This window comes from Haliaeetus albicilla, chromosome 17 (assembly GCF_947461875.1).
Source record: "Haliaeetus albicilla chromosome 17, bHalAlb1.1, whole genome shotgun sequence".
Classification (NCBI taxonomy): domain Eukaryota; kingdom Metazoa; phylum Chordata; class Aves; order Accipitriformes; family Accipitridae; genus Haliaeetus; species Haliaeetus albicilla.
Genome location: NC_091499.1, coordinates 26,546,444 through 26,570,929, shown reverse-complemented (window position 1 = coordinate 26,570,929; position 24,486 = coordinate 26,546,444). Strand labels below are relative to the sequence as shown.

The 24,486-nt window shown below is 39.9% G+C and overlaps 1 protein-coding gene across 2 annotated transcripts in view; it reads left to right on the top strand.

Annotated features, from left to right (window-relative positions):
• CEP85L (centrosomal protein 85 like) overlaps positions 1 to 24,486 on the top strand; it is a 122,194-nt gene that overhangs the window by 73,971 nt on the left and 23,737 nt on the right. For both annotated transcript variants that reach the window (XM_069805118.1, XM_069805119.1), the window contains exon 4: positions 12,406 to 12,527. In XM_069805118.1, the coding sequence (XP_069661219.1) occupies positions 12,406 to 12,527 (122 nt within the window). The remainder of the gene's footprint in view (positions 1 to 12,405; positions 12,528 to 24,486) is intronic.

Genomic DNA, 24,486 nt, shown 5'->3' with positions numbered 1-24,486 from the left:
AGAATTTGAGGTACAAAACTGCATATTTTTCTTTATTCTGTTGTAGAATGTGCCAAAATAAAAATGTTGCTCTATTCCTCTAGTTCAGACCATCTCTGAGTAGCAAGAACAGATTTCCCGGTCTTGCAAGTATTTTCTGACTACGTATTTTGCTACAGGCAGCTGCTTCCTGGTGGAAGTTCTGTTGTCGCTCACTAGAGTGTGGAAACTTTGTCATGTATAGTCTCACAGGTCCTTTGGACTGTAGCTGCCTGGCCACTGAGATGATGTGGAGAGCTTTTCTACCTCCTTTTATGACTTTCTTTTTACAGAAGAAACTATTTGCTTTCCTCTTTTTGTGGCCTCTACTGAAAATTAATTTGTCCTATGGTTTTGAAATACAGTCCTTTGTATCAGTTGGTTATAGGAATATTTGGTATAAAAATACTGTTGACGTCTCTGTGAATTAGAAAATGAAAATAAAGGCGGTTCTTTCTGAAACATGAACTTTGCCACCTTCTAGATGAGCCTCCTTCTTCTGTCTTAAAATACAGTTGCCTAATTCACGTTATATTGGATTACTCTAGTACTAGTTTTAAAAGAAGAGACTAAATGTGTATCTATAGTTTGGGGTTTTTTCTTTCAATAAACTGCAGCATTTACATTAAATCTGAAACTCTTCAGACTGCAATAACTCCTGTGTGGATTAAGAAGTATACAGATGAAGGTTATACTGTTTTGCTTGATTAGTTTAATTTATTAGCTACCACTGTGAACAGAGGATGAGCATACTTGATGAGGGGAAGGGAAAGGAAAAAAGGGGACATTTCAGTGTAAAAAGGGTCTTCAAATATGTTTAGAAGGTTGTATAGCTGAAAAACACACCTGCTTGAATGAATATTCAGTATGAATTTTTCAGTGTGTAGGACTACAGAGGCAAAATTAGAGAGCATCTCCTAAGTTCTCTACAGACCACCTGAGCTTCCTTGTGCTTCCTTCCACCTATGGAGGATTTTGCAGGTTTCCATTGATCTAAAATACATTAGTAACAACAGTGCAGAAAGGTGACTTGAGAATTAGCAAGCCTTTTGAATTTGACTAGTGGATAGAGTATAGCTTAATGGAAGTAGCAGTGGACTGGAATTTGGAAAATGATGATTTCGAATCTCATCCGCGTTACCAGATTAGCACATGTTTATTTCTGTTTTCTTCCAAAGACTGTAAGAAAGCTATTTTGAGCTTCAATCACAGAGATACTAGGTAAAGAGGTGTGCATACAGCTTTGAACTAGTTGTTATTGAACCAGCTTTTACTTCTTCCCAGATGCACTATTAGACAGTATACTAGGAAGGTTTTGCTGCAGGTACCCCACTTCTAGCAGAGTGGCTCACCACTACTCTGGGAATCATTTTCCCCTCTCATTCTTTCACTATTAGACACAAAAGGGAGTCTCCAGCTGGAGCATCAGGAGACCTGCCTTTGTGTGTGACATTTTCTAGCATGATGAAAAATAGATTCAGATCCCGTCGAACAGAATATGCAGCTTCATCTCCATTTTGGCTCCAAGAATGTTCTGGATGGATAAGATCTTGCTTTTCTTTTTAATTCAGTCAATAACTTGATTCAACACATGTTTATTTCTTTTCAGGCAGAGATAGTCTCATTTGTATCTGTTAAAACCAGTATTTTGGTTATAAAATGGTTTCAACGCTAGAGAACCTGCTGTGTTCTGGTGCTCTTTGGAGAGCCTTGGACAAATTGTCTTTGCTGTTGTCTGTTCCCTTTCTGTAGAATGAGAATTATACGGCTAGTTTCTTTTTAACATACTTTGAGACCTACAAGTGACAAGTACTAATTGCTGGTGATGCAAGTGATATTTATTTTTTTACTGTGAACTTCTTCTACTCTTTCTGCTTATATTAAGAAGGTACTAGGGCTACCCCCCCGCCAGTTTATCTCCTAAGGAAAGAAAACACCTTCACACACTGACACGGATGTTCAAATGCACCCTTACATCATGCTGCTACTTTTGTTAGAGACAAGTGCGTTTCAAGTACCCCTCATAAACTCAAGTGGGAAAGGTTCATAATCTGGATTGAAGCCAAACAGTTTAAATATCTGTCACTTATTCCACACACAAATTGTGTGACTACCTTCCGTGCTTGTGTGGTTCCCAGTTTCATAGACAGTCCAGTGTTAAACTGGCTGCATTTCTTCTGTTTGTCAGTGATGCAGAAGTTTCAGGCCAGGATTTTCAAGTGTCTGACTTTTGAGATTCCAGGATCTGATTTGTCAGAGGTGCAAAGCCTCTGTAATTACCTCTGAAATTTAGAAAGTCACACAGGTACATGGTGTCTTCCATGTGAGTTTAAATTTTTTTAATTTTTTTCCCCAAAAATTCTGGGGTGACTGAGTAATTGTTGTTTACTTGATGATATGTGATGTATGTGATGCTGTACAGGGATGGTGGTGGAATCCCTGCCCAAAGCAATGGAAATCTTTTCACAGTAGGTCCATATGCTGTCCTGCTTGGTCTGCTGGGTGAAACACAGCTAGTTCCTTCAAGGGAGAATTCCTGCAGTGGGGGCAGAAAACATGAGGATGCCTCTAGTTTTTCCATCTGCTGAAGTTCTTCAAGGTAGTCATCAACAGAGCTCTGACATCCATAGATCTTACTAACTCTGCATGAGGCTGTTTTTGTTGAGAACTTGGTTTTGTCTTCCAATCGTCAGTAAGGTGGCTTTACTAAATCCCCCACTTGCTGCTGTTTATAGAATATCCTTGTATTTTTTCCTTGTATTTTTTAAATCTTTGTTCATGGTAATGAGAGCTGGAGGAGAACAAAGGGGGTGGTGGTAAGTTTCTGTTTACTATTTTGGTTTATCAGCCTAAAAGGGAGTGGAAAACTGTGTTACCTAATCATTCCTTCCCCATGTGCTATCAGTTGTAACGTACAGAAGTTGCATCTGCAAAACTTGAAATCCACAGGTTCCAGTAATTTGGCTAGACTCCCATTCTTTCTGCAAGTGCCCATAGAGACCAGTTCTGGACTGCCATTTTAAAATGAAGTGTGCTATTATGAGTTTATGTGAATACTTGGGTTTGTTATCATATAAATATTTTGAACGTTTCTGCTTTATTTTTGTGGGAGTTTTTTCTTTTTAATTTCACTTAAATCTGGTGCATACTACACTCATGGCTCATGTTTCTTTTAAAGTCATGAAAAGCTAAAATGGAATGCAGAAGAGAGGCTCAGTTTTCTGGTTCGGGGGCCAACACCCTTCACAGAATCTAAAGATCTTCCATTTGAAAAATTGGGACCCTTGATAAAGAATTTGCAGAGCATCAGTTTTCCCCAAATGCATACCCCTGCTTCACGTTAGATTTAGTGACTTAACTCTCTTTCAATATGTTTGCATGCTTTGTTAAGAGAAACTGATGCTCTGTGCATATTAGGTTCTTTTAAATTTTCTTCTCCAATTACTGCACAGCAAGTATTTTTTCCTCCCCCTTCTAATATTTGCCACTCTCTTTGGTGAAAGTCGCACTCTCTTTTCATTACCCTCTTGTTAACAGAAGGGCTCCTGTCTGTTTCTGTGCAAGACTGGTGGCCAGCTTTGCTCATCCTTCCAGAGTTCATGCAGGCTGGCAAAAAATACAACACCTTTTTGCTTGCTTTCTAGGTCACTTTTTGCATCAACACTGGCCCTCAGAAAACTGGTATTTGTAAATATTAGCAATGTGCATTTAACATAAAGGTTTTTATAAACGATTGGAACATGGTTGAGGATGCCTGAGTGCAAATGACTGAGATATTTTACTTTTAGGGGTGCTTCCATTCATGACCAATTTGGGCCTTATCTTGTCTTCCCAACTATTCCTTTTTTCTAATCTATTTCTGTCTTACTTGTACAGTTCATAAATTTTGTAGGAAATAACATATGTCCTACATTTGTGCAGCACTTCAAACAATGGTCTTTTTGTGGGCTTTGAATAGCTGTAATCACTTTTTGGTCATGGTGCTTTCCAGGCCAGAATAGGAAACAAAACAAAACAAAAAAATCAATTTAACAGTTGTTTAAAGTTGTTCTCCTTGTGGAAGCTCCCTTTCATCTCCAGATTTGTTAATTATTTTTGTTTTAGTAAAGAATATTTGAATTTAAATGTAATGGGAAGATAAAATGAACACTTAATAAAACAAGTGTTTCTATACTTAGGAAAGACCCAATTGTTATCAGTGGAAAATTCCAGGCACTGTTGCTTTTAGCGTCATATTAAGTGGCACCTAGAAGTGTTTTGTGTTCATAACATTTGCCAGAATATAAATGGCAAGGATTTCTGACAAAAATAATATTGGTGTTGCATGGAGTATAAAGGAATGTTATAACAACACATAAAAGCAAGAGAAGTGTAATTGTTCCTAGGAAGATAAACAGAAGAGGGCATGTAATCTAGGCTGCAGCTCTGGGAGTGCCGGTTTCACTCTACGAACGCAGTCGCTTAAGGTGGCAGCGGTGGGAGTCCCGGAGGGCTGCTGAGTGGCTCCTGTAATGAGACGGTCCTTGACTCATACAGTAACAACGTCCATCTGTAGGGATCTTGCAGAGTCTTTTCGGAGTTAACATATTGACTTCTTAGCTTGTTGTTTGAGGCTTTCGCACAATACTATCAAGGATGCTAGAGGGAATGAAACCATGCCAGTTAAGCGGTGGCCAGCATTCCGGTTCACTTCCCTTACTAATCCCCTGTTATATTCCTGTTTTATTCAGGAACCCCTGCTGGATGCATGTTCTGAGCACGTACAGACCTTTCACACGTACACTCTCTGACTGTAGGCTAGGACTGTGCTCTTGGTCCTGTGTGTGCTCTTGTAATTCAGATAACCAGCACAGGCAGGACTATTTCGAAAGATAAGAAAGTGCAGGAGGTTTTTGTTTTTATTTTCTTATGCCACTTTCATGTGGAAGTTCCTTTTCTTGAATTGATAGCATAGCTAAACACACCAGGTCTTGGCCAGTAACTTGACAGTGTCACAGCAGCTGCATAGTAGTATTTTTTTCAGAAGCTTATAAAATACTCAGTCCATTAACTGATACTTTTGGAGGGTTTGGCACTGTCTGGAGTTGAGATAATTCAACTTGTGGTTGTGTGTTTGTACTAATCCAGCACAAAGCTGTGCCACTGCAAAACGTGCTGTCTTGTATGCTGCTTTTCCACTTAACAGTGTGTGCCAGCGCTAGATTTCACATGGCCTTGTACAATGAATCTGATAGGAACCTGACCTAGATACAAATAACCTTCATGTGTATGGATGGAGGGAGAGTGTAGGACTAGGGCTGTCAGGAGGGAGCTGAAAGGTATGAATGTTTGAAGTGGTGAGAAGGGGCAGGAGAACAGGCCCCCCCTCTCTTTGATAGCAGTGTAAATTTACACTGTGTTTAAGTGACCATGTGGTTGCTATCAAAACCCTGTAACTATGCCATCAGTAGCAAATCTCTGCTTTTTTAAAATTTTTTTTTTTCTCTCTATGGTGAATAGCGTACCTGACCTTAGCATTTGTTTTCTCCCATCTCTCTTAGTAAATCCAAAACACAACACTATACCACCTACTAGGAAGAAAATTTAACTTTATCCCAGCTGAAACCAGGACACCCAGCAACCATATACTTGCTGGACTTTGCTCTGATGTCATTTGTAAGCTGTCATGGTAAGGGATCATGTCTTCCTCTCTTGCTGTGGTTATCAAACCTGAGTTCAGAAGCCTCAGCTGCAGTATAAACAATGCTGGGGAAGAAGTAAATGTACAAATAACAGTAACTTGTAGGACAGTCAAATTCCTCCCTGGCTTATGTGGGTCAAGTCTGTGAGGTCTCTATCTAATAAGTGTGCAATGCCTCGTGTCCAATGGGGATTTCATTTGTGAAGGAGGCTTTGACAAGTGTTCTTGAAACAAGTCTAATGGCTAGAGGGAGTGCTGCTTTTAGGAGGCATTTTAATGCTGTAACTGTTTATTCTTTTCCTTTTGAAAGCTTTCCATTTTCTAAAAGATACGATGATAGTGGTGGTGTCTATAAATAGTCAGCATTAGCTTTTTAATTTTTTATTGGAAAAGCTTTAAAAAGTCATACAACGGACGCAATGATGCGGTTTCTCTAATCAGAGAGAGGCACGTTGCCCGCCACCACCCCGCTCCCCGCTTGAAGAACAGAACAACTCATGATCGCGATTTTGAACACTGTATGATATTGCAATGCCAAACTGAATGGATCTGATTCTATAATAGCAGAAAACCCACATGAAAATGGTGGAAGGGGTGGGAATTGTCCTTTTTTTCTTGTATTGTTTAGCCAATTTTGAGATTCCAAATTACCAACACTAATTTAGGCTACTGCAAACTGGGATAACAATTAGTGCATCTGTCATGCTGGCTGCTTATTCTGTAGAAATCCTTTGTGTAACATCCATGTAGTTCAGCTGTGGCTATATATTTTTAAGGTGAGCCCTTTCTTAAATTAGTTTTGATCTTGTTTTTCAGTCTATGAGGTTGGAGCCTAAATGATTTTCCTCTCAGCGTAGTGTAGTCAGTTCTGTCCTGAGTCACACATACTTGGTTGCAGCATAATTTAACCCTAACACTGAGAAGAAGTCCTAACGTGTCATCAAGTAAGGACTAGCTTGCCCTTTAGTTCCTAAACTTTATTCAGTGTAGATCCTAAAACCTTAAAATCTGAATCTTCTTTCAATTGTTTGTGAGATGCTTTTGCTACTTTTCTCTTTCTAGTTTGTTTGGGTTTTTTGGTTTGGTGGTTTTGTTGTTGTTGGGGGTGTTTTTGGTTTTGTTTTGTTTTGTTTTTTCCTCCTGATAGTCTTATCCCAAATTGTCATATCTCAATTTTCGTTCCATCAGCCTTGGTTTGTATGGACTCTCAGCCTAGGAAACCAAGTATTTGCTGGCTGATACCATGTCTCTTCAGCCCTTGTGGTATTTGGCTCTTTACTCATAAATCACTCTTTCTAAGCTTTTTAGTCATTAGAGTTCCTCTTCTTCGAACATGTTCTACCATTTCAGTGACTTTCTGGTAGTATGATGCCCAGAACCGAATATGTTCTTCCAGCTGGGTTTATGCCAGAGCTATTTAAAGTCACTGCCTTATTCCTTCCCTCGCCCCCTTTCTGTGTGACCTGACATATCATATATAGGCAATCCAGACTTGCATTAAGCCGATTTTTGGGCAGGTTAAATTGTGAACTCCCGTCAAGTTTATTCTCCTTGTTAGTTGTGGTCCCTCTTACATTAATTGCTTTGCAGGTTGCATGTCTGTCTAAAGTATGTGTCTGGGAACTTTTTCCAAGCCTTACTGATTTTTTTATAATTTTTTTTTCGTGCTGGATTTCACCACTTACTGTTGGCAAAGCTAACATCTCTATGATATGTCTGTATTTCTCAGTACCTCACAATTTGATGATGTTTCAATCTTGATTTTAATTATGTCCTCCTCCTCTTTAAAAATTCCCCAAAGAACGCCACGTCTACCATGGCTGGAATAAGGGTGCAAGGGCATGATTAGATGTTCTCTCCCCCACGACTGCTGGAGATTTGTGAAAGTATAGCAAAATGTGATACAGCCTAGGTGTTGCTGCCAAGAATTGTAGGGATTATATCCTGCTGAGCAGAAACACCGTCTTCCCTAAATGGCAAAGATGGAGCAGAGTGGAGTGGTAAGTAGGTGGTGGTGAAATACGGACACCACAAGTGAGGATTTCTTGAATCAGTCCATCACCTTGGTTTTTATCCATCTGGGAATGTGTCATAGTGCTTCTTTGTGGCTGTTCTTTCTAGTGTGTTTCAGCGAGGCACAGTCTTTTTTCTATAGAAACGATTCTTTGCCTTGCTTTTAAAGTGATTTAAAATTAGGACCTGATTCCATGGTTGCAGCCTCTTCTTCCTTTTCCTGCATGAGAGCCACTAGCCTTGCCATGTTTTGCTGGCAAAAAAGATGTATGATCCACCGGGATTGTCTGAATTAAGGGAGCTGTTGTGAGCTGAAACACTCAGCCTGATGTTAGGAAGAAATCTGGGTGGGGAGGAAGGGATGGGTAAATCCTTCTTTCCTTACCCAGGGTGGGGAGCAGTTGCAGAGCTCATCAGTGACCACTTCTCTGCCTTTACAGATCTAATCCTTTTCTCATCACAGGGGAACAAAGAGCAAGAGGCGTCTCTGTGATAACAGTGCATTTGGGCTTGCTGCTGCCACATCCACCTCTTCTTTCTCCCTCATCGCCCAGTGAGGTGGTAGGGCAAGTGCCATGTCACGGCGGCACAGTCCGTGGGGACACTCAGATTTGTTTCCTCCACTGTCAGTCAAACAGAAGGAACAGTTTGTACGCCTGCTGACATTGGTTGTGCCAGTGCTTTGCCTTGGATTAGCTGTGGATGCAAGGAATTCTCATTCTCCTGAATAATGAATGCCTGTAAAATGCAGCGAGAGAAGAATGATACCTACAGAGGGGGGTTTATGATAGCCTAGGGCAGTGTGAGCAGTTGGCCAAAAGGGATCATTCACTTGGCATAACTTTTGGCGCTGTGCTAGCTGTTAGTAATGGGCTGTGAAAACTTTACAGTTGTAGTATAGACAGTTCTAAATTATTTAAACTGCAACTTTCAGGAAAAAACCGCTTTACAATCCATTCCTGTTTTTGAGATTAGCTATCATTTTGACATTTTTGGCCTCCACCTTTACTTTGCGATACAGCCTGTTACGTGGAATGCTGTGCTAGTCTGTGTGCTGAGACACTGAATTGCTCCAGGCAGAAACTACGAGCGTGTTTGGAGAAGATAATTTTAATTAGTGCAATTAAAAATGCAGCCATTATTGGCCTCAGTTATCCAAATGTTGTTACCGTCTAGTCCAGAGAAAAATTATTTTTCCCACTGTTAAGAAACATGATGGAATCAGTCAGCAATGTGTGTTCCAGCAATAAATATTTGCATATAGGCTAGTACAGCAAAGATTTTTTTTTTTTTTTTTTTTTTATTTATTTTTTCCCAGCAGCTAGCTGTGCCTCAGCAGTGACTTGAAGGCTTGCCAGGTCGTGAAAGTCAAGGCCAAGCCCTTGTCAAAAAACAAGCCAGTGAGGACCTTTGGACGCCACTGTGCAAAGGATACTGTTTAACTCAACAGATGTTCTCAGTCCGAGGCTGATACTCTTGGAAGAGGTGCCAGGCGACAAAAATAGTTGTGTTTTCTAGGGCAGATGGAAAAGAATGCTGTGTGTTTCAAGCTGGTATTTTATTTTGTAGTTGCATAGGATCCAAGTTGAGGACTTGGAGCTGTGGATGGCTTTCTGTATATGAGTCCTAAAAGAGTATCTTGCTCTCACTATTTGGTTTGATGTCCTTAGGAGCCAAAATACTTGAATGTAAGTGGACCACCTGTGTATTACCACACCATTCAGAGCAGCTAGAAAGCTGTTTGGAGCAGTCAACACCATGTGCTCCTAAATGAGTGAAGTGTCTTGTTATTCTGGGCAGTGCGAAGAAGTATTTTTAGCATATTCTTGTTTTTTAAAATTGGCTGAAACGTGATATCAGAAACAAATATTTTTTGTTGTTGTTTTCATCTGTTCAGAGTGACAAATTGAAGCACAGTTACAATACAAAATAATACTTTATTTGTTTTACATATGTATATACAGCAGGTGTATACTCCATAAGATTAAATACATTCCAAAGCCAAAAGCATCTTGGTCAGTCAGCTAAGGAGGCCTTATATATATTAGATTTAAAAAAAAAAACCAACCCTACCCATTACCTTGCTTTTCAGCAGCCTTAATGTTTGACTTCTTGTATAGTCACTTATATATTGTACCAAAGTTGAAGGGTTTCTTTCTAATTTTAGTGCAAACTATTAAGTTTGCAAAGGTGCTAGATTGAAGTAATGGGCTTGCTTTGAAGAATCTTGCTAGAGAAACCACTGGTGGCTTTCAAAATGTTTTCAGTTAAGATGGGCTCATATTTAAAGAGTTGTCTTTAATATCTTCATTTTTATAGTTCAGTCTTAAAGACAAAATTCACCTTGCTCAATAAATGGGTAGATTTGGCTTTATAAAGCTATATATTTCCTGTTTATCATGTCAAACTGTTGTGGGTTGTTTCTTTTGGGTAGAGATGGAATTTCTGGCTCTGAAAAGTAAGGTTCTAATCCCGACTGCATTAAGGACGGTTTCTTTCTCTTTTTTTGACTGTACCATAATGGTACTGAGGTGGATATAGAAAAGCATTCTTCAGCACTGTAGTGGGAGAAGCGAAGGAGAAATCTTCATGACACACAGTACAGTGATAGTTCCTGATGTTGTCACTTTATACTGCCTAACATGGCATGTGTGACTAAAAGACTTTCACTGAAATAGTTCTGTGCTGGTGCCTGTTAATTCAGCCAGTCATGTGGATAATCGTAATACGGAACGATACGTGACAATCTGAAGGTATTCTGTAAGCATCAAAGACGACTTTTGAAGTTACCTGGTCTGGATTGAGCAACCCAGGCAAAATTAATTTTATATTCATTGATCCTTAAAGACTCTGCATGTGTATTACTTACAGGAAGAATCATGACTTGGTATCTTTCCTAAGCTTCATTAGACCTCTGCCCAGACCAAAAAAAGCCAAGGTGATATCACCAATTTAGGATTTTTTAATGCATATTGATCGTTGTGCATGAAAAATGAAGCAAGACAACTGTTAAATTGATCGCAAATGTTAACAAATGGATGGTAGGTCTTAATCCAAGCAGCAGTTAACTTTGCCATTCCTTGCCTCCCAGTAGAGTGCAGTGCCATCTTTAATATAACTTCCTTGAACAAGCATACGTTTCGTGGACTGACTTACTAGAAATTGCAGATGTGACAAATTTTATTCCCACAAAAATTTCAAAGCTAGAATATGCTTCAGTAAGCAGTTGTATGAGGCACTTTTTTTAGGTGCTACAGTTGAGAGAATTTTCAGATGTTTTCTGTGTTTTTTATTGCTTGTGGGATGTACTCATGAGGCAGCATGGGACAAGAAATATTAACCATAGTCATAAATCAGTGAACCGTTTTAAAATAAAATTTAATTTTAATGTTATTTCACATTTTACTTTTCCTTGAAAAGCACTGTTTATCCAGTCAATATGGCCATTTCAATAAAGATACAATACTTGATACTGTCCAACAGGGAACACAGTTTCAGTGTGTCTTTGGCCAGAAATTGGCATCAAGTGTTTAATGTGTAGAATTGTTGTTGTTTTTTTAAAAAGAATTCATAACTAATTTTACTGTTGAAGCTATCCAGTTGGTTAAGCAAAGGAAATATTCCCTGAAAATTAATTTTAATTGTTGATGATATATCTTGGTCTTAATACAGTTTATTGTAATTTCAAATGAAATTTAAAACATTTTAGAGCAATACTAGTAAAAAGATCCTAAAATCTATTTAAACTTAAAAAATTAGCCATATTTTCACTTTTTTTTTTTCCTCCTGCTCTCTTCCAAAAACATAAAAAGGCAGCGTAGTCCAGGATGCCTCCCAGCTATTAAAAGAGAAATCTTTTTTTCAGTGCTTAAAAAACTGGTGGAAGATTAGATCGATACCTCATGGCAGCTGATGGTGGGATCCTTCAGTCTGGTTACAGAAGTTCTAACTTAAACTTTCCCTTATGTAAATTCCTGATACAAGTATTTGTAATACTTTTTATATTCTGAGTATAAACGTGTATTAAACATCCCAGTTAGTTGTTTGCTTTTCTTCCAAGCCATAATGTTGTTGGTTCATATTCAGTTCAACTGTTGTCCTCAGTTTATTGTGGACAAAGCTGGCTTTTGAGAAGATGAATGGAAAACCTGAAACCTCTTACTCATGATTCTTGGAAACAGTTAGAATTTAACCAGAATTATATTCCCATGTTTTATATTTTAAATGCACACATATCTAGGGGAATTTCTCTATATGCCAAAGTTACAGGTGGAAGTTGAACAAGTGAAAGGAATGGTAACTGTTGTCTGCAGTTACCAGCAGGTCTAAAGCTATCAAGCGATCTCATTTGTAGTACTACGAGAATTGCAGCAGGATATGACCATTTTGTGGTGTTTGTCTTAATTACGTACTTAAATTCTAGATGAGGTTTTCATCTTAAACTGCTTTCAGAGCTATGAATTCTTTAGTAGAGAAATGATAAAATAAGTTTTATATCACTGATACTGGACTGAAGTGTATTTCAAGAAACTTGTTTATAAACATCTGATTGTTTTATATAAAGCAAATCTGAATTAAACTGAAAAACAACTATTAGGTTCTGAAACAACAAACCACTTTGTAAATGCCCTAGTACCTAGGATACTACTTACCTTTACTGTTTTGGAGGCTAATTCTACAGTTATTTTATGCAGGTTCCGACTGGAACATCTCGTCAAAGTTACCCAGCTACCAGCTATCAGGACTTCAGCAACTGGGAATCTCTAATGAAAATTAAAGAGGGGCTGCTGAGACAGAAGGAAATTGTGATTGATCGGTGAGTAACCTGCTCCTGCTTGCATTGATTAGATTACATGATGTAAAAGCTATGATGTAGAAACTGACTTTCAGGAGAGCTGCTTACTCAGTAAAGTTGTTACGTTCCAGCAAATATTTATGTGCAAATATGTGGGAGCTAATCCTTGCTAGGAGAGAAGACTGGCTGCTGGCTAAAAGTTTTTCACAGGTTTAGAAATTCACTTAGGGTTTAATGCCTCTGCAATGGAAAAGGGAGAGTGAGACCAACAGCCAGTTCTGCTGTCAGCTTCCCCATCTTAGCTTCTTACCAGTGTGGGGCTTTGCATCAGACATCTTTCCACTTGTACAGGTCTTGGAAGTGACTTGCAAGGTGACAATTGGTAAACTGCATTGCCCTGATTTTCTTTTCCATGACAAGTACAGAAATGCAATATACTTGAAGCCAGTAGATAAAGCTTTGAGAAATTGGCCTTTGCAGTAACATTCAGTGGTAAAATCCTATTCAAATGCTCATACAAATTATTCAGATAGTAAAATATTAAATCTAGGATCTATATGTCAGTAAATCCCTCACTTCTTATTAAAATTGCTATCAATCTGAAACAGGCCTTGGCATCAACTCACTGCTGTTAAGTTTCTAGTATATCTGAAGTAATTTCTGGACTTCTTGATGTTTGGATAAAATGAAGCCTTAAAGAGGAAAATGTGCTTTTAATGAAGGGCTTAAGCTTAATGAAGCTTACATTAAATTAGCAGATGTCATCAGGAGCTGCAGAGTTTGGATGTAGGACATTTAAGAAGGGCATTTTTATATTTGACATAATTATCATTTGGCTTAGTCTGGGTTTTAATAATAAACTCTTGGCTCGTGTCTGAAAGAGGAGTGGTTGTTCTGATCTTGAAATAGTTGTGCCCTCTTATTGATACTTTGCTCCACAGCACGAGGAGAACTGTGTAAAGCAGGTGTGTGTTGACCATAGGAATGTCAGGCATCCATTAGGAATGTTTTTATATTTCATCTAGCAGTTCCTGTCTTTTAATGGGTGGAGATAGACAACTTGGACATAATTTACTTTGGGACCAGGAGAATTATGCTTGTGCAAGATCTGTTCCTTCCTCTGTTGCAACAGAGCAAGGGATTGCAGTGGTTTAAGGTGTTTGTCCCCTAGCAGTCTGGCCAGTACCTCTGCTGGCATTGTAGCGATGAAGGTTGGCATCAGCTTCCCCAGTTTGATGTGGCATGTTAGCGTGCATTTGCCTGCCTCTGCAGCTGAAAAGGGTACACAAAAGTTCCGAACTGCGGGGCACGGGCACACCGTCCCACTCTGCCAGCTTTCCTGCAGAGACGGTGATCTCTCAAGGGGATAAGCAGTTGAGATGGAGACATCCCTAACTGTTGCTTAGGTCTTCTCTGTCAGAGCCTTTTGATCAGCTGCTTGAAGGCTGTCTAAACGACAGGAGTTTTTTTCAGGCTTGCTGTATCAGTAGTGATGCTGTATAATCTGCAGCCCACCTCTCGGGGCCCAAGGTGTCCGCGGCGTTTGTAAGTGCCCCTGATGGCTACGGGGGGTGTTTGGTGCTTCTGCTGAGCATGTCATCCTCTGCACTCTACATCAACTCTTCTTGCACGATGGCAACTAAAAAGGCAGTTCACCTTACTCTTCTCACACTGGAAATGTGTTTACAGTCAAGGGTGAGGTTTCTGAAGTGGCAGTTTGTAACCTAGCTGCCTGCTAATGTTATCTGATACTGTCCACGTCGAGGAAGAAAAGCTCTTTCTTGGTATCCGATGGCAGTGCGCAGGTTCTTTTTTTGTACGAGTCATGCTTTTGTGTGACTTAAGGATAATGAATACAGTCCTTTCTGGATTTCTGACCAGAAGTCAGTTGAGATGATTCCTTTTCGTTCAGCTGAAAAGGCAAAATACACCCTGGAAGCTATTGAAATGAAACAAAAACCATTTAGTGATGTTAAAGTAATTTCCTTTAAGGAGACACTTGGTGTTACAGTTAAGCATGTTGTAAATTATAATAATGCAGTATAATAATACATCACAGAAAAGACACTTTTTTTTTTTTTTAAATATTGAGCCTCCATTTGGGCAAAATATTTGCCTTAAAAATTACTATTTTAAAATGAAATAAAATTATTTAAAATAGATTATTTGTATTCTTTAAAATTAGTACAAAGTGATTTTGCATGTTTAGAAAGATTTTACAACAGTTTTTTTGTTGTTTTTTTTTTTTAAGAGGAGGTAGTGTTTTCTATGACAAACAAAGCTATTTTTGGTTTAACTCATGGAGAAAATGGTACATAGCTGCTGTCCAAAATCCTAGAAATAGAACTCCATTATAAAGCACTAATGTTATATTTCTTACTAGATGCGGTATTAGTAAGACTTAAGTGTGAATAATACCTTTCTTCAAGGCACTAAGTGAAAACTCGATATTATCCATATTTAATGCGTGGGGACATAAGGCCTTGCACTGAGAGTCTGATGTTTGGGAGTAAACCTAAGTCTTCCAGCTCCTGGTCTTCCTGAGCTTACTTTAAACTTCTCTTCAGAATTTGAATTTACTTCGGAATAGTGACCTAAATTAAATACATAAAGTTTTCTAAAGTGTGGTTAATTAGGATTCAGGGTGGTGGTAGTTAATTACAGAATTTAGGCTTTCGGGAAGTGGAGGAGGAATTCTTTTGTTGACTGAGGTTTGGTAGTAGGTGTTTGCTGAGAAAGGCCCTTCGTACCTGTGTTTCTCAAGGAGTTTTAAAAGGTGTAGTCTCCTTAAGTCATGTCTCATGCTGAATCTACAAACTGGTAACTGGAAGATGCCAGCGAGACTTGTTTAATTCTGGGGGGACAGAAGCTTGGGACAGACAGGTTAAACCTCCTGCTGTCTGGAAGCCGGAGGAGTGGGATAGCAGCCTGGCATGGTGCTCCAGACCCAGATGTTTTGCTGCTGACAGGTACAAGGAACAGCTGGATGAAAAGCAGCACACTGGGAACACCCTTCTCTTGCCCTTGTCACCAGCCTCTCTTTCAACCACAGGGTCATTACCCAGTTTTTTTTAAGGTTAAAACCCTTTTCTGTTGGGAATTATACTGGGGCTCCGCTAATCCAAGAGGTGGAGAAGATTAACGTCACTTCGTACTGCACACCTTGTTCTGCATAGCGGTGCTCAAATCTGTTGATAAGTAGGAAATGGAGGCTCTGTATAAGGCAGTATCCTTAAGCTGTTCTACCTTTATTGTGTTAAAAAAGGGAGGAGAGGCAGGAGAAGCAAAGAGAAATGTGCTGCCTGCTTCCCTTCTTTCCAGACAATGATAAAAAGGCAACAAAAATCCAGGTCTTCCAGATTAGATTATTAAACTTCCTTGTTTTGCATCAGAAATCCAACAGTTTAGAATAGCTGCGAGCAAGTTTCAAATAGTCGTTAAAAACGATTCAAGGAATAATGCTTACAGTGTAAATCATCATACTTGGATACTTTGGTGTGTCACTGGAAATTCAATGCCGTGAATAGAATTTTTAAAAACCCAAACAGCCAGTTGTGTCTGTGAATAGGACAAGTGGCTTGATTTTTATTCTATACACTGTGTTGAACAGCAGATTTAGTAATAGATTAGTTAAAATTTATTTGATTTGTGTAGTCTGTTCAGCATAACAAATGCATATTTTTAAGTATAAATGTACACAGCATAAATGGGTAGGTTTAGAAATGGGTTTGGTTTGCTTTTTAAAACTACTCTAGGAATCACTGCCAATTTAATGAATTAGAGCATGAGAATGGTTTTCAAGTCTGCTTGTAAAAAATGAGATGGAGACCATACTTTTAGGAAGGGAAAACATGGTGTGAGGAAGGGAGCCCGGGGGGTGTGCGAGTGCGCGCACGGGATCACAATGGCACTTCTTAAAGGTGTGTGTCGTGTTTTCTCCACATAACAGCTGTTGGTACAGGCTGTGAATAAGGACTTAAGGATTTTGTCTGTAAGAGGAATCTGCTGCTGTAACACTTATTACTCGAATGTCTGTCACCTACTGTACAAAATAATTGGATTATATCATTGCCTTACTTCTCTGGTGGTTTAGTATGTAACACTACGTTATATATAGCACCAGAGGGAGCCAACAGTGTTTGTATTGGTTTAGAAAATTATGACATCACATTTTAATTCTTTGTGTTGCTCCTCTGTTCTGTACATTCACAACACTGAAATTACAGTGTTTGGTACAATTGCGAATGTCTCTTGAGGCTGGCCAGCCACTGTAGATGTCTTGAGTGTGGTCCTGGCACTGTTTGTTTGGCAGGGACTGCATATAGGGGGTACGTGAGTAAATGCCAGATCTCTGAACGTGTGACATAAGCTGCTGAGAGTAACACTGTTCATGCAGTGTTCTCTTCCAGATGGTTTAAGGGTATTTGGACAGTTTTTTAAGGAGAGGTGGATATAGAAGTAAAAGTTTTGTGAATAGCTGTCATTCCTCAGGGCATAATAACATTTACATTCTTAAAACAGTTGCTAAATCATTAGCTTTCCATCCATAGCTGAATTATGCTTAGATGTTTTCACTGGGACAAGAGAATTAGATTTTCTTTGCCTTGTGTCAAATTGTCCTGACTTCAGTAGTTGACATCAAACTATCATGTGCTCTGATAATGCTTAAGTTACTGCTAGTGTAAAGCTGTAATTCTCTTAATTTGGGATGGTCTGTTAAGATCTGCAGTATTAGCATATCCACTTGAGTGATAATTTGATGTCATTTTTGAGGAAGCTTTGAAGCTCTACGCCACCCAGGGTCTGAGCACATGCATGTGTAACTGGGAGTCCTGTGCAAGGAGTAGGGCTGCGAGGAGCCTCCTCACCATGTCTTGCTGTGTAAAATAGGCTTTGCTTGCAATAATAGCTTGAAAAAGATGCATTTTATTTTTTTTTATATCGCCAATCACCCGGGTAACTTGTGGATGAGGCGTTTGTATCTTGGGCTGGTAAACTTTCAGGAAGATTTGTTACAGAGTAATTATTTTAGCCCTTTTAAATTTCACCTTTTCAGAGGTGAATACTAGTAATAGAGATGAAATGGAATTTGTTACCATTAGTTTTCACATAATAACCTAAATCTTGGCAATAATGAGAAGATGTAGCGCTAGAAAGGACGTATCTAACCGGTCTGCTGGGCCCAAGGGAGGACAAGCTGTAGTGGTGTCACTCCTGGTGAATGTCTATGCTCTTGCTGTCTGCAGTAGCAGATGTTCTACAGCCTTTCTGGGTTGGACAGTTTGGTGATTAATTAGCTGGAACATTAGAAAACTTTTCCTAATATGACTTAGTCTTTCCTCCTAGGTCATGTTTTCTAGACCTCTGGTAGTTTTTGTTATTCCTTGAGCTCTCTCTTCCTCATTAGTACATCTTCCCTGAAGCTGAGGCCTCCCTCCGGCTGAGTGCTCCTCTCTCTCTCGGGCCATGCTTGTGCGGTGTTTGCTTTTTTACAGTACAACGTTGTGTAGTTTTGGTCAGCTGCAATCCCAGATCCTTTTCTGTGGAACTGGTGCCGAGCCATTCTCTATTCTGTACGTCTAAATATTTTTAGGAAGTTCTAGTATTTGGCAGAGCTGAGAACAGCAGGGGAGGTGCAAGGCTTGCTCTGTATTCATCCTGTCAGGAGACTGCAGAAGTCTAAAACCTCCCACCGTGGGAGGAAGGGTGCAGTCTGTGTCCCGCTCATGCCTCACACCCCCTTGACTAAGTAGCCCAGAGCATTTGAGAAAGTAGAGTACAGTTGCTGACTGTGCTCTTGCCTGCCTTGCTTCAGCACTAGCTTACCTCCCGTGGGTCAAGCTAGCATTTCAAACTTCTATGCAATTCAGAAAAGTAATTTAAAAAATAACAATCCATCCAGAATAGAGATCACCTTTTGAATCCCAGAGGTAGTGTTCCCATCTTCTCTTCAAGGTAAGTTCTCCTGTGGCTGGTGGAAAGATAGTATTCACTTTGAACTGCAGGCTCGTAATTTCACCAAAAAAGCCAGACTTTATTGCATAGGAAATTTGAGATCACTTTTTCTCATGATCTTTGCTGATGTTGGAGTTCTTTGTCATTATCTTCCAAATTATGGAAAATGTATTCACATTGGTTTTAGGACTTTGTTTACTGCTCATCTCTTTCCCTATCAGTACTCTGCACGTCTGGACTTGTGGTCCCAAGAGATCATGGCTTTAAAACAAAGGGATATAAAAATTAGTATCCAGCTTCTTAAGCAACAAAACAAAGCAGCATACCTACAACTGCAGTGTGGAATAAATTACATTTGTAATACAGAAGGATCCGGTTTACATTTCACTTTGCATCCCAATTCTGAGGAAATATGCTCAGGTATTTTCACCAAAAGCAACTCTTTCTTGTTAACTCATGACTTCTGAAGGTAAGCATCAATTGTAATTTGATTTATTATGAAGTTACTAGTGTCCCTCCTGCGGTGGAGGAAGCTCTGTTCTAAAGTCCTGAAGTGTTTGAAGATACTGGACCTGTATCTTGACTTGTATTGCGGGGCTTAGATTTACACTAGTTTAAGCCTCTTAAAAGTTGAGGGAAGGAAGTGCTTCTCTGACAGATGTGGGTTACTAAAGGCTCTTTCATGTTAGAGCAAGTGAGGGGTAAGATGGGTTTATGGAGAACAGATGAGTTGGTCCTAGGTTGAAGAAAATGTGGTTTATTTCCAGATGAATGCATATATTAGTGTCTGTGTAAGCACGTGTCCACAGTTTGCTTGTCCTGTCTGAATATGAGAAAATGATGTGAATGTCAGTTATGTCATACTAATGTTTTTGAGACATACGGAGAAGCAATTTGTATATTAAGCAGTGTATTTATTATTAATGCTGGTCTCTGAAGACAGTCCAGGCTTGTGGATGTTGAGCTGAGTGCTCTTCTCTGCTCTCTCACATCCTTTGTGCTGACTTGAGCTTTCAAAGCAGATTGTTTGAGCTAAAGGACAGAACTACAAATTAATCAAATTTGAGATCTGCTCCCCCCCACGCCCCAATTGATACTTCTCTCTTATGGCTATAACTGTCTTTTTGCTCATTTAAATGGATTCAGTTGGAGTCAAGTGGCACCAGTAGTCTTCCTCTGGCTTCTAGCCAGCTTTGTAAGTAGAATCACAGTCATCCAGGATGGGGGGAGCTTGGGTGCCATTTCACAGGGCATAGCACGTGTTCTTCCCCAAGTTTGTCTGCAGAGAATAGTGGCACAGGGAATATGCACCACCAGAAGCAGCCCCTTACTGTCCGTGGGCAGAGAGACTGCAAATTTTAGCACACCCATAATTGAAACGCACATGTGAAGCCTTTTTTGGTCATTCCCTAGCCCGCCTTTAAGTGTTTTCTGAGACTGACCTTTAAATACAAATGTCCTAGCAAGGTGATGCTCTTATCTCTGAGGCCAGTGTATTTGGCCAGCTTTTCTCCCTTCGCTGATGTGCAGAAAAGCACTAACTCTCTTGATTGCACAGCAATGCCAGAGCGGGTCACGGTGGAGTCCCTGTTCCAGCTGTGGCTGGAACCCCCGGTGTGCCGTGGAGGGGAAGGCGAGCCGCAGCAGTGCTGCCTGGACTCTTGCCTCTCCTCCTCACCAGCTCTCCCTAGTCAGTCCCTCGCCTTCAGCATCATTCCAGGGCCCCAGCTCCAGGGACCAGCCCCGCGGTTTTGCTCAGGACCAGCATCGTTCATATTACCGCAAGAACGTCCCTGTTTTTTACCCCACAGCTCCGTCAACCCCAGTAACTTCTCGCTTTGCTCTCTCCCTTCCAGCCCCACGAGGGAGCATGAGGGGTGGGCAGGGGGCTGTGATCCAGTGAGGTGCTGAGAGCTGATGTCCAGGGCACAGTTGGCACACCAACAGCCTCTCCCCAAACAGACAGGGCAGCACAGTGTAAGTGCATTTGCTTCTCGTCATCTGCATATACCAACTGAAAGTGAGCTGCTTATTTACAGACCTGGCTTTAGGCAAGCTAGAAACAGGTACTTGATGTTAGGGCGCGCTAACGGTCGTTACGAGAGAAAAGGAGAGCTGGTGGGCTGTTTTGCTGTTTGCAAGGGGTTAAAAAGAGTGGTTTTTTCCTTAGGCCTGTAATTGGTTGAAAGTATTCTGGGATTTACTTTTCCCCCCATCCCCTTAGCATGAGAAAGATAGAAGTCTGAGCTGGATTTAGTGAACCACCCTTCTGGTACGCTTGATGCTTAAAACTGACTTTCACCCCAAACATAGTGGTGTTCAGGATCGAGGGCTTTTGCTTTCTTCTACAGCAAAGGACGTTCTTGGCAGAGACCTGTCAGAACCACACTGGCAGATGTCACTTCATTGGTTTCAGTTCTTTGAGTGTGGGCTTTTAGCTTCCTGAGGATTGACGTGCTTCAGTTTGATTTAAATTGCTGGGCTCAGCACAGAGGTTACTGTGTGGGAATGGTAGTATCTGTGGCAGGCAGGAAGTCAGATAAGGAGAACTACTCTCCTTAAACGCCATAAAAATAATACACAGAATCAACATCTTAGGTAGCCTAGCCTCTAGCGCCAGCAGTTCGTGTACAGATAATAGTTGGTAATTCTGGGAAAGGCAAGAGAATGGTACGATCTGCCATGACAGGTTTTTAACTTTTCCTTCCTTACAAAGTGTCATTGATCTGCAGTAGTAAAACACAACTGAAGCCTTGAAATTTTGTTTACAAAAATAAAGAATGCTCGAGGAAATAGAAGAAAAAGGAACAAAAGATGTGTGTGCTTTACAAGACCTGGAAGTAAGCCAAAGTGATTACTTTGTGAAAATAGTAGTTTTCTGTAAATAATCTAGCTAGCATCTAAATAACTATCATGTGGGAATTGGGACAAAAGAGCTGGTTATAGGGGACCATAGAGTGCGTAGCTACCACGTGAGTCATGCATGTTGAACCCGTCACTTCAGCCGAGTTCCCTCGGAAAGAATGTACCTGGGAGCAGCACAGGGAGGATTTGATCTCAGGATATTTATAAATTATGGCTGGAGGTTCAAAAAAATGGGGTGAAAAGGCATAGTCCAGGGTATCAGTGAAATTTTTAGAGGAAAAAATAATAAAGATAATAATGAAAATATAACAAGCAGGTTACTTCCGAGGAAAAAAGGCCTTAAAATTGTGGTATCTGAAGAAAAATACAAGACAATGTCTTCAGTGCAGAACTCTTCTGTGGATAACCGCAACGATCGTCTATGTACCAGACAATCTTCTAGCCCAAAAGGAGTTTCAGTTCTCTTTTTGTCTGTTTGCTTCTGCACTGCCACCCTCCATTCCTCAAGACAATATTATACCTTGAGGGACAGCTGGAAGGGTTTTTGCTAGAAGTGTTTGTGAAAACAATTAGCGCCATGTTTGTATCAATTGATTGGATAGAAGAGTAAGTTTATACATCTTTTAATGACATTTTCTTCTGAAACATCAATGTAAATAAGGAACACTTTTAAATGTCCCTCCCAAAAGCATGTTTTTCATTCCTGCCTTTTGTGACTTTTTAAAAAATTTATTTTAAAAACAAAACAAAACAAACTCCCCTTTTGAGTCCCTTTGGTTGGTTGATGACTTTAGAGCAGGGCATTGCCTCCTTTTCTCCTTAAGTCTGAGTGTAAGGGGAAGGGGTGTGTCAAGACAGACACTTGAAGTTAAATAGAGTACGTACTTTTTGGACAAAAGAGCTGAATGAAACCATGTGAGAAGTCCTGTGATGGTCACATAATATGCCAATAACCTTTACTTTGCCATCAACATAGAATTGTAACACTTACTCATGGAAAAAAAATCGGGAATTTGTGAAGGAGAGCAGCTTCCATGGTACCTAGGTACAGTATTTTCACTGAACCTGGTTGTGTGAGCTACGGGTCTGGTTTCTGTAAATGCAAGTCTCAAGGGTGGGCTGTCAGGTTACCCCATGCCTTGAGTTCAGGCCACAGCCTGTACCCGCTCATACGTGGATGGCTTCTGGAATCACAAAAGGGTGAGGAGTTGGATGTCTGGAAATCTGAGTCCTGTGTAAGACGGAGTGATTGGAAATTCCTATGTTGGAAGTTACAGGAAAAGGAGTAGGTCAGAGTGATGCAGTGCAGCTGTATAACTCCAGTGTCGAGGTGGGGAAGGGAGAGGGAGTTAATTTAATCTTTTTTTTAAAACATCTTGACCCACTGGGGAGACCTGACAGTGCTAGCAGCTGATGGGAGAAAGGGAAGAGTGGAGAAGAGTTTGCCAACAGTTAGAGAATTTCAGTATGCTCTAGTCTGGCACTCGGCGAACAGGCAGGATGCACACGGGGTTATAAACATTGTATGTATAAACATACAAGGTGAGAGTAGCATTGCTGTCTAGAAGGTAAAATCCCTCATTTTCAGGATTATTTATATCTGGTTTTGGCCTACCCAGAGTGGCAGTTGCCATGTATCTGAGCAGAAACTTGAAAGCGCCTAAATGCTGAAGGTTGGTTGGTTGGTTTGGGTTTGGGGTTTTTTTTGAAAATGCTGGGATGATTGATTGGTCATAGGGAGGCTTCTGGGGACAGTGTTCCTGCCATAATACACGAGCTGTGTTTGTGAGAGCATTTGAACTTTCTACACTCCCTTTAAATAAAGCTCACAGCCTGTGGTTATGCAGCGGATTAATAGTAACAGCTGTGGGCTAACAGAGGATTAAAACTGTCTTAGCATATGAGAACATCAGTGATAAAATGCATCTGGTATGAAGTCTCCAAAGACTTATAGGATTGTATGTAAATAGTAAATATGTTTCTATGGTGTTTATCTTCTATTCTGCTTGTGACTGCTGGGCTGTTCTCAGAATTTTTGTTTCTGGGTGCTGTGAGGTTAATGATATTTTCAGAGAGGCGGTTATGTGAAGAAGTCATGTGGGATCTAAACAGCCTTAAAACATTTCTACGGTGTGTTTTGTTGGCAAGGTTTTGTAACAGTGGAGAGTTTCATGCTTTGCAGAGTGAAAAGAAGCAAGCTAGTTACACTCTGCTAGTGCAGCTCTGTTTCATCACGTATTAAATTTGTCTTACCTTTTTTCCTGCAGGGCTTTGGTAGGGTAGGGAAAGGATTATGAAAGGAAATATGGTAATGTAGTTCAAACTAGACTGGAAGTTCAAAAATATTTTAAAACATTTACTCCAGGCTGTCGTGTTTAGTTTAGGCTATTGAAATCCTGCCTGTGAAGGAAGGCATTGCTAAGATAAAATCAGCCACAAACAGAAAATCACATAGTGCCTTCAAGGGTTAAGTGACAAATGGATAAATAGTTTTAAAACACATGGGGCAAAGATATTTTAATAGATCTGTCTAGTAAGTAATAAGGTGATAAGAAATGAAAAACGACTTCTGTTCATAGGTTAAGACGACTCATACTAAATAATTCTGGTATCCATGACCAAGCATGCACAGAAGTCATAAGGGCTTTATATTTTCTCATATGATTATACAAGCTCTTGGGCTCATATAAGGTCTGGTACAAGTTAAGAGCATATTCTTTTACCTAATCTTCAAATCTGCTTCTTCCAAAATGTTTGAAGCTTTTTGTTTGTAGTGCCATTGTACAGAGGCCAACCACAACTATACAAAGTCTTTCAGTGACACATACTCTTTCATATTTGTACAAGCTTGTTCCATCCAGATAGTGGAATGGAAGAGGGAAGCCTCAAAATCACCTGAGGTGATATAGAATATTTTAAGACTTGCAATGGGGTCATGTAAATGCTTTCAGTTGCTCCGTTTTTATGAATTGCATTGAATGAATTGTTCTTAAGGTACTACCAAATTGCAGCTTGTTTATACTGTTTTTCCATTCATTGCTATTCTTTATAGATATAAAAATAGGGTAACATAAAAAAGATACTCTGTAGGCGTGCATCGTGTCTTCTGCAATGTGTATAGCTTAAAAGTTTTTGTAACATATTCACTATTTTTGAAATA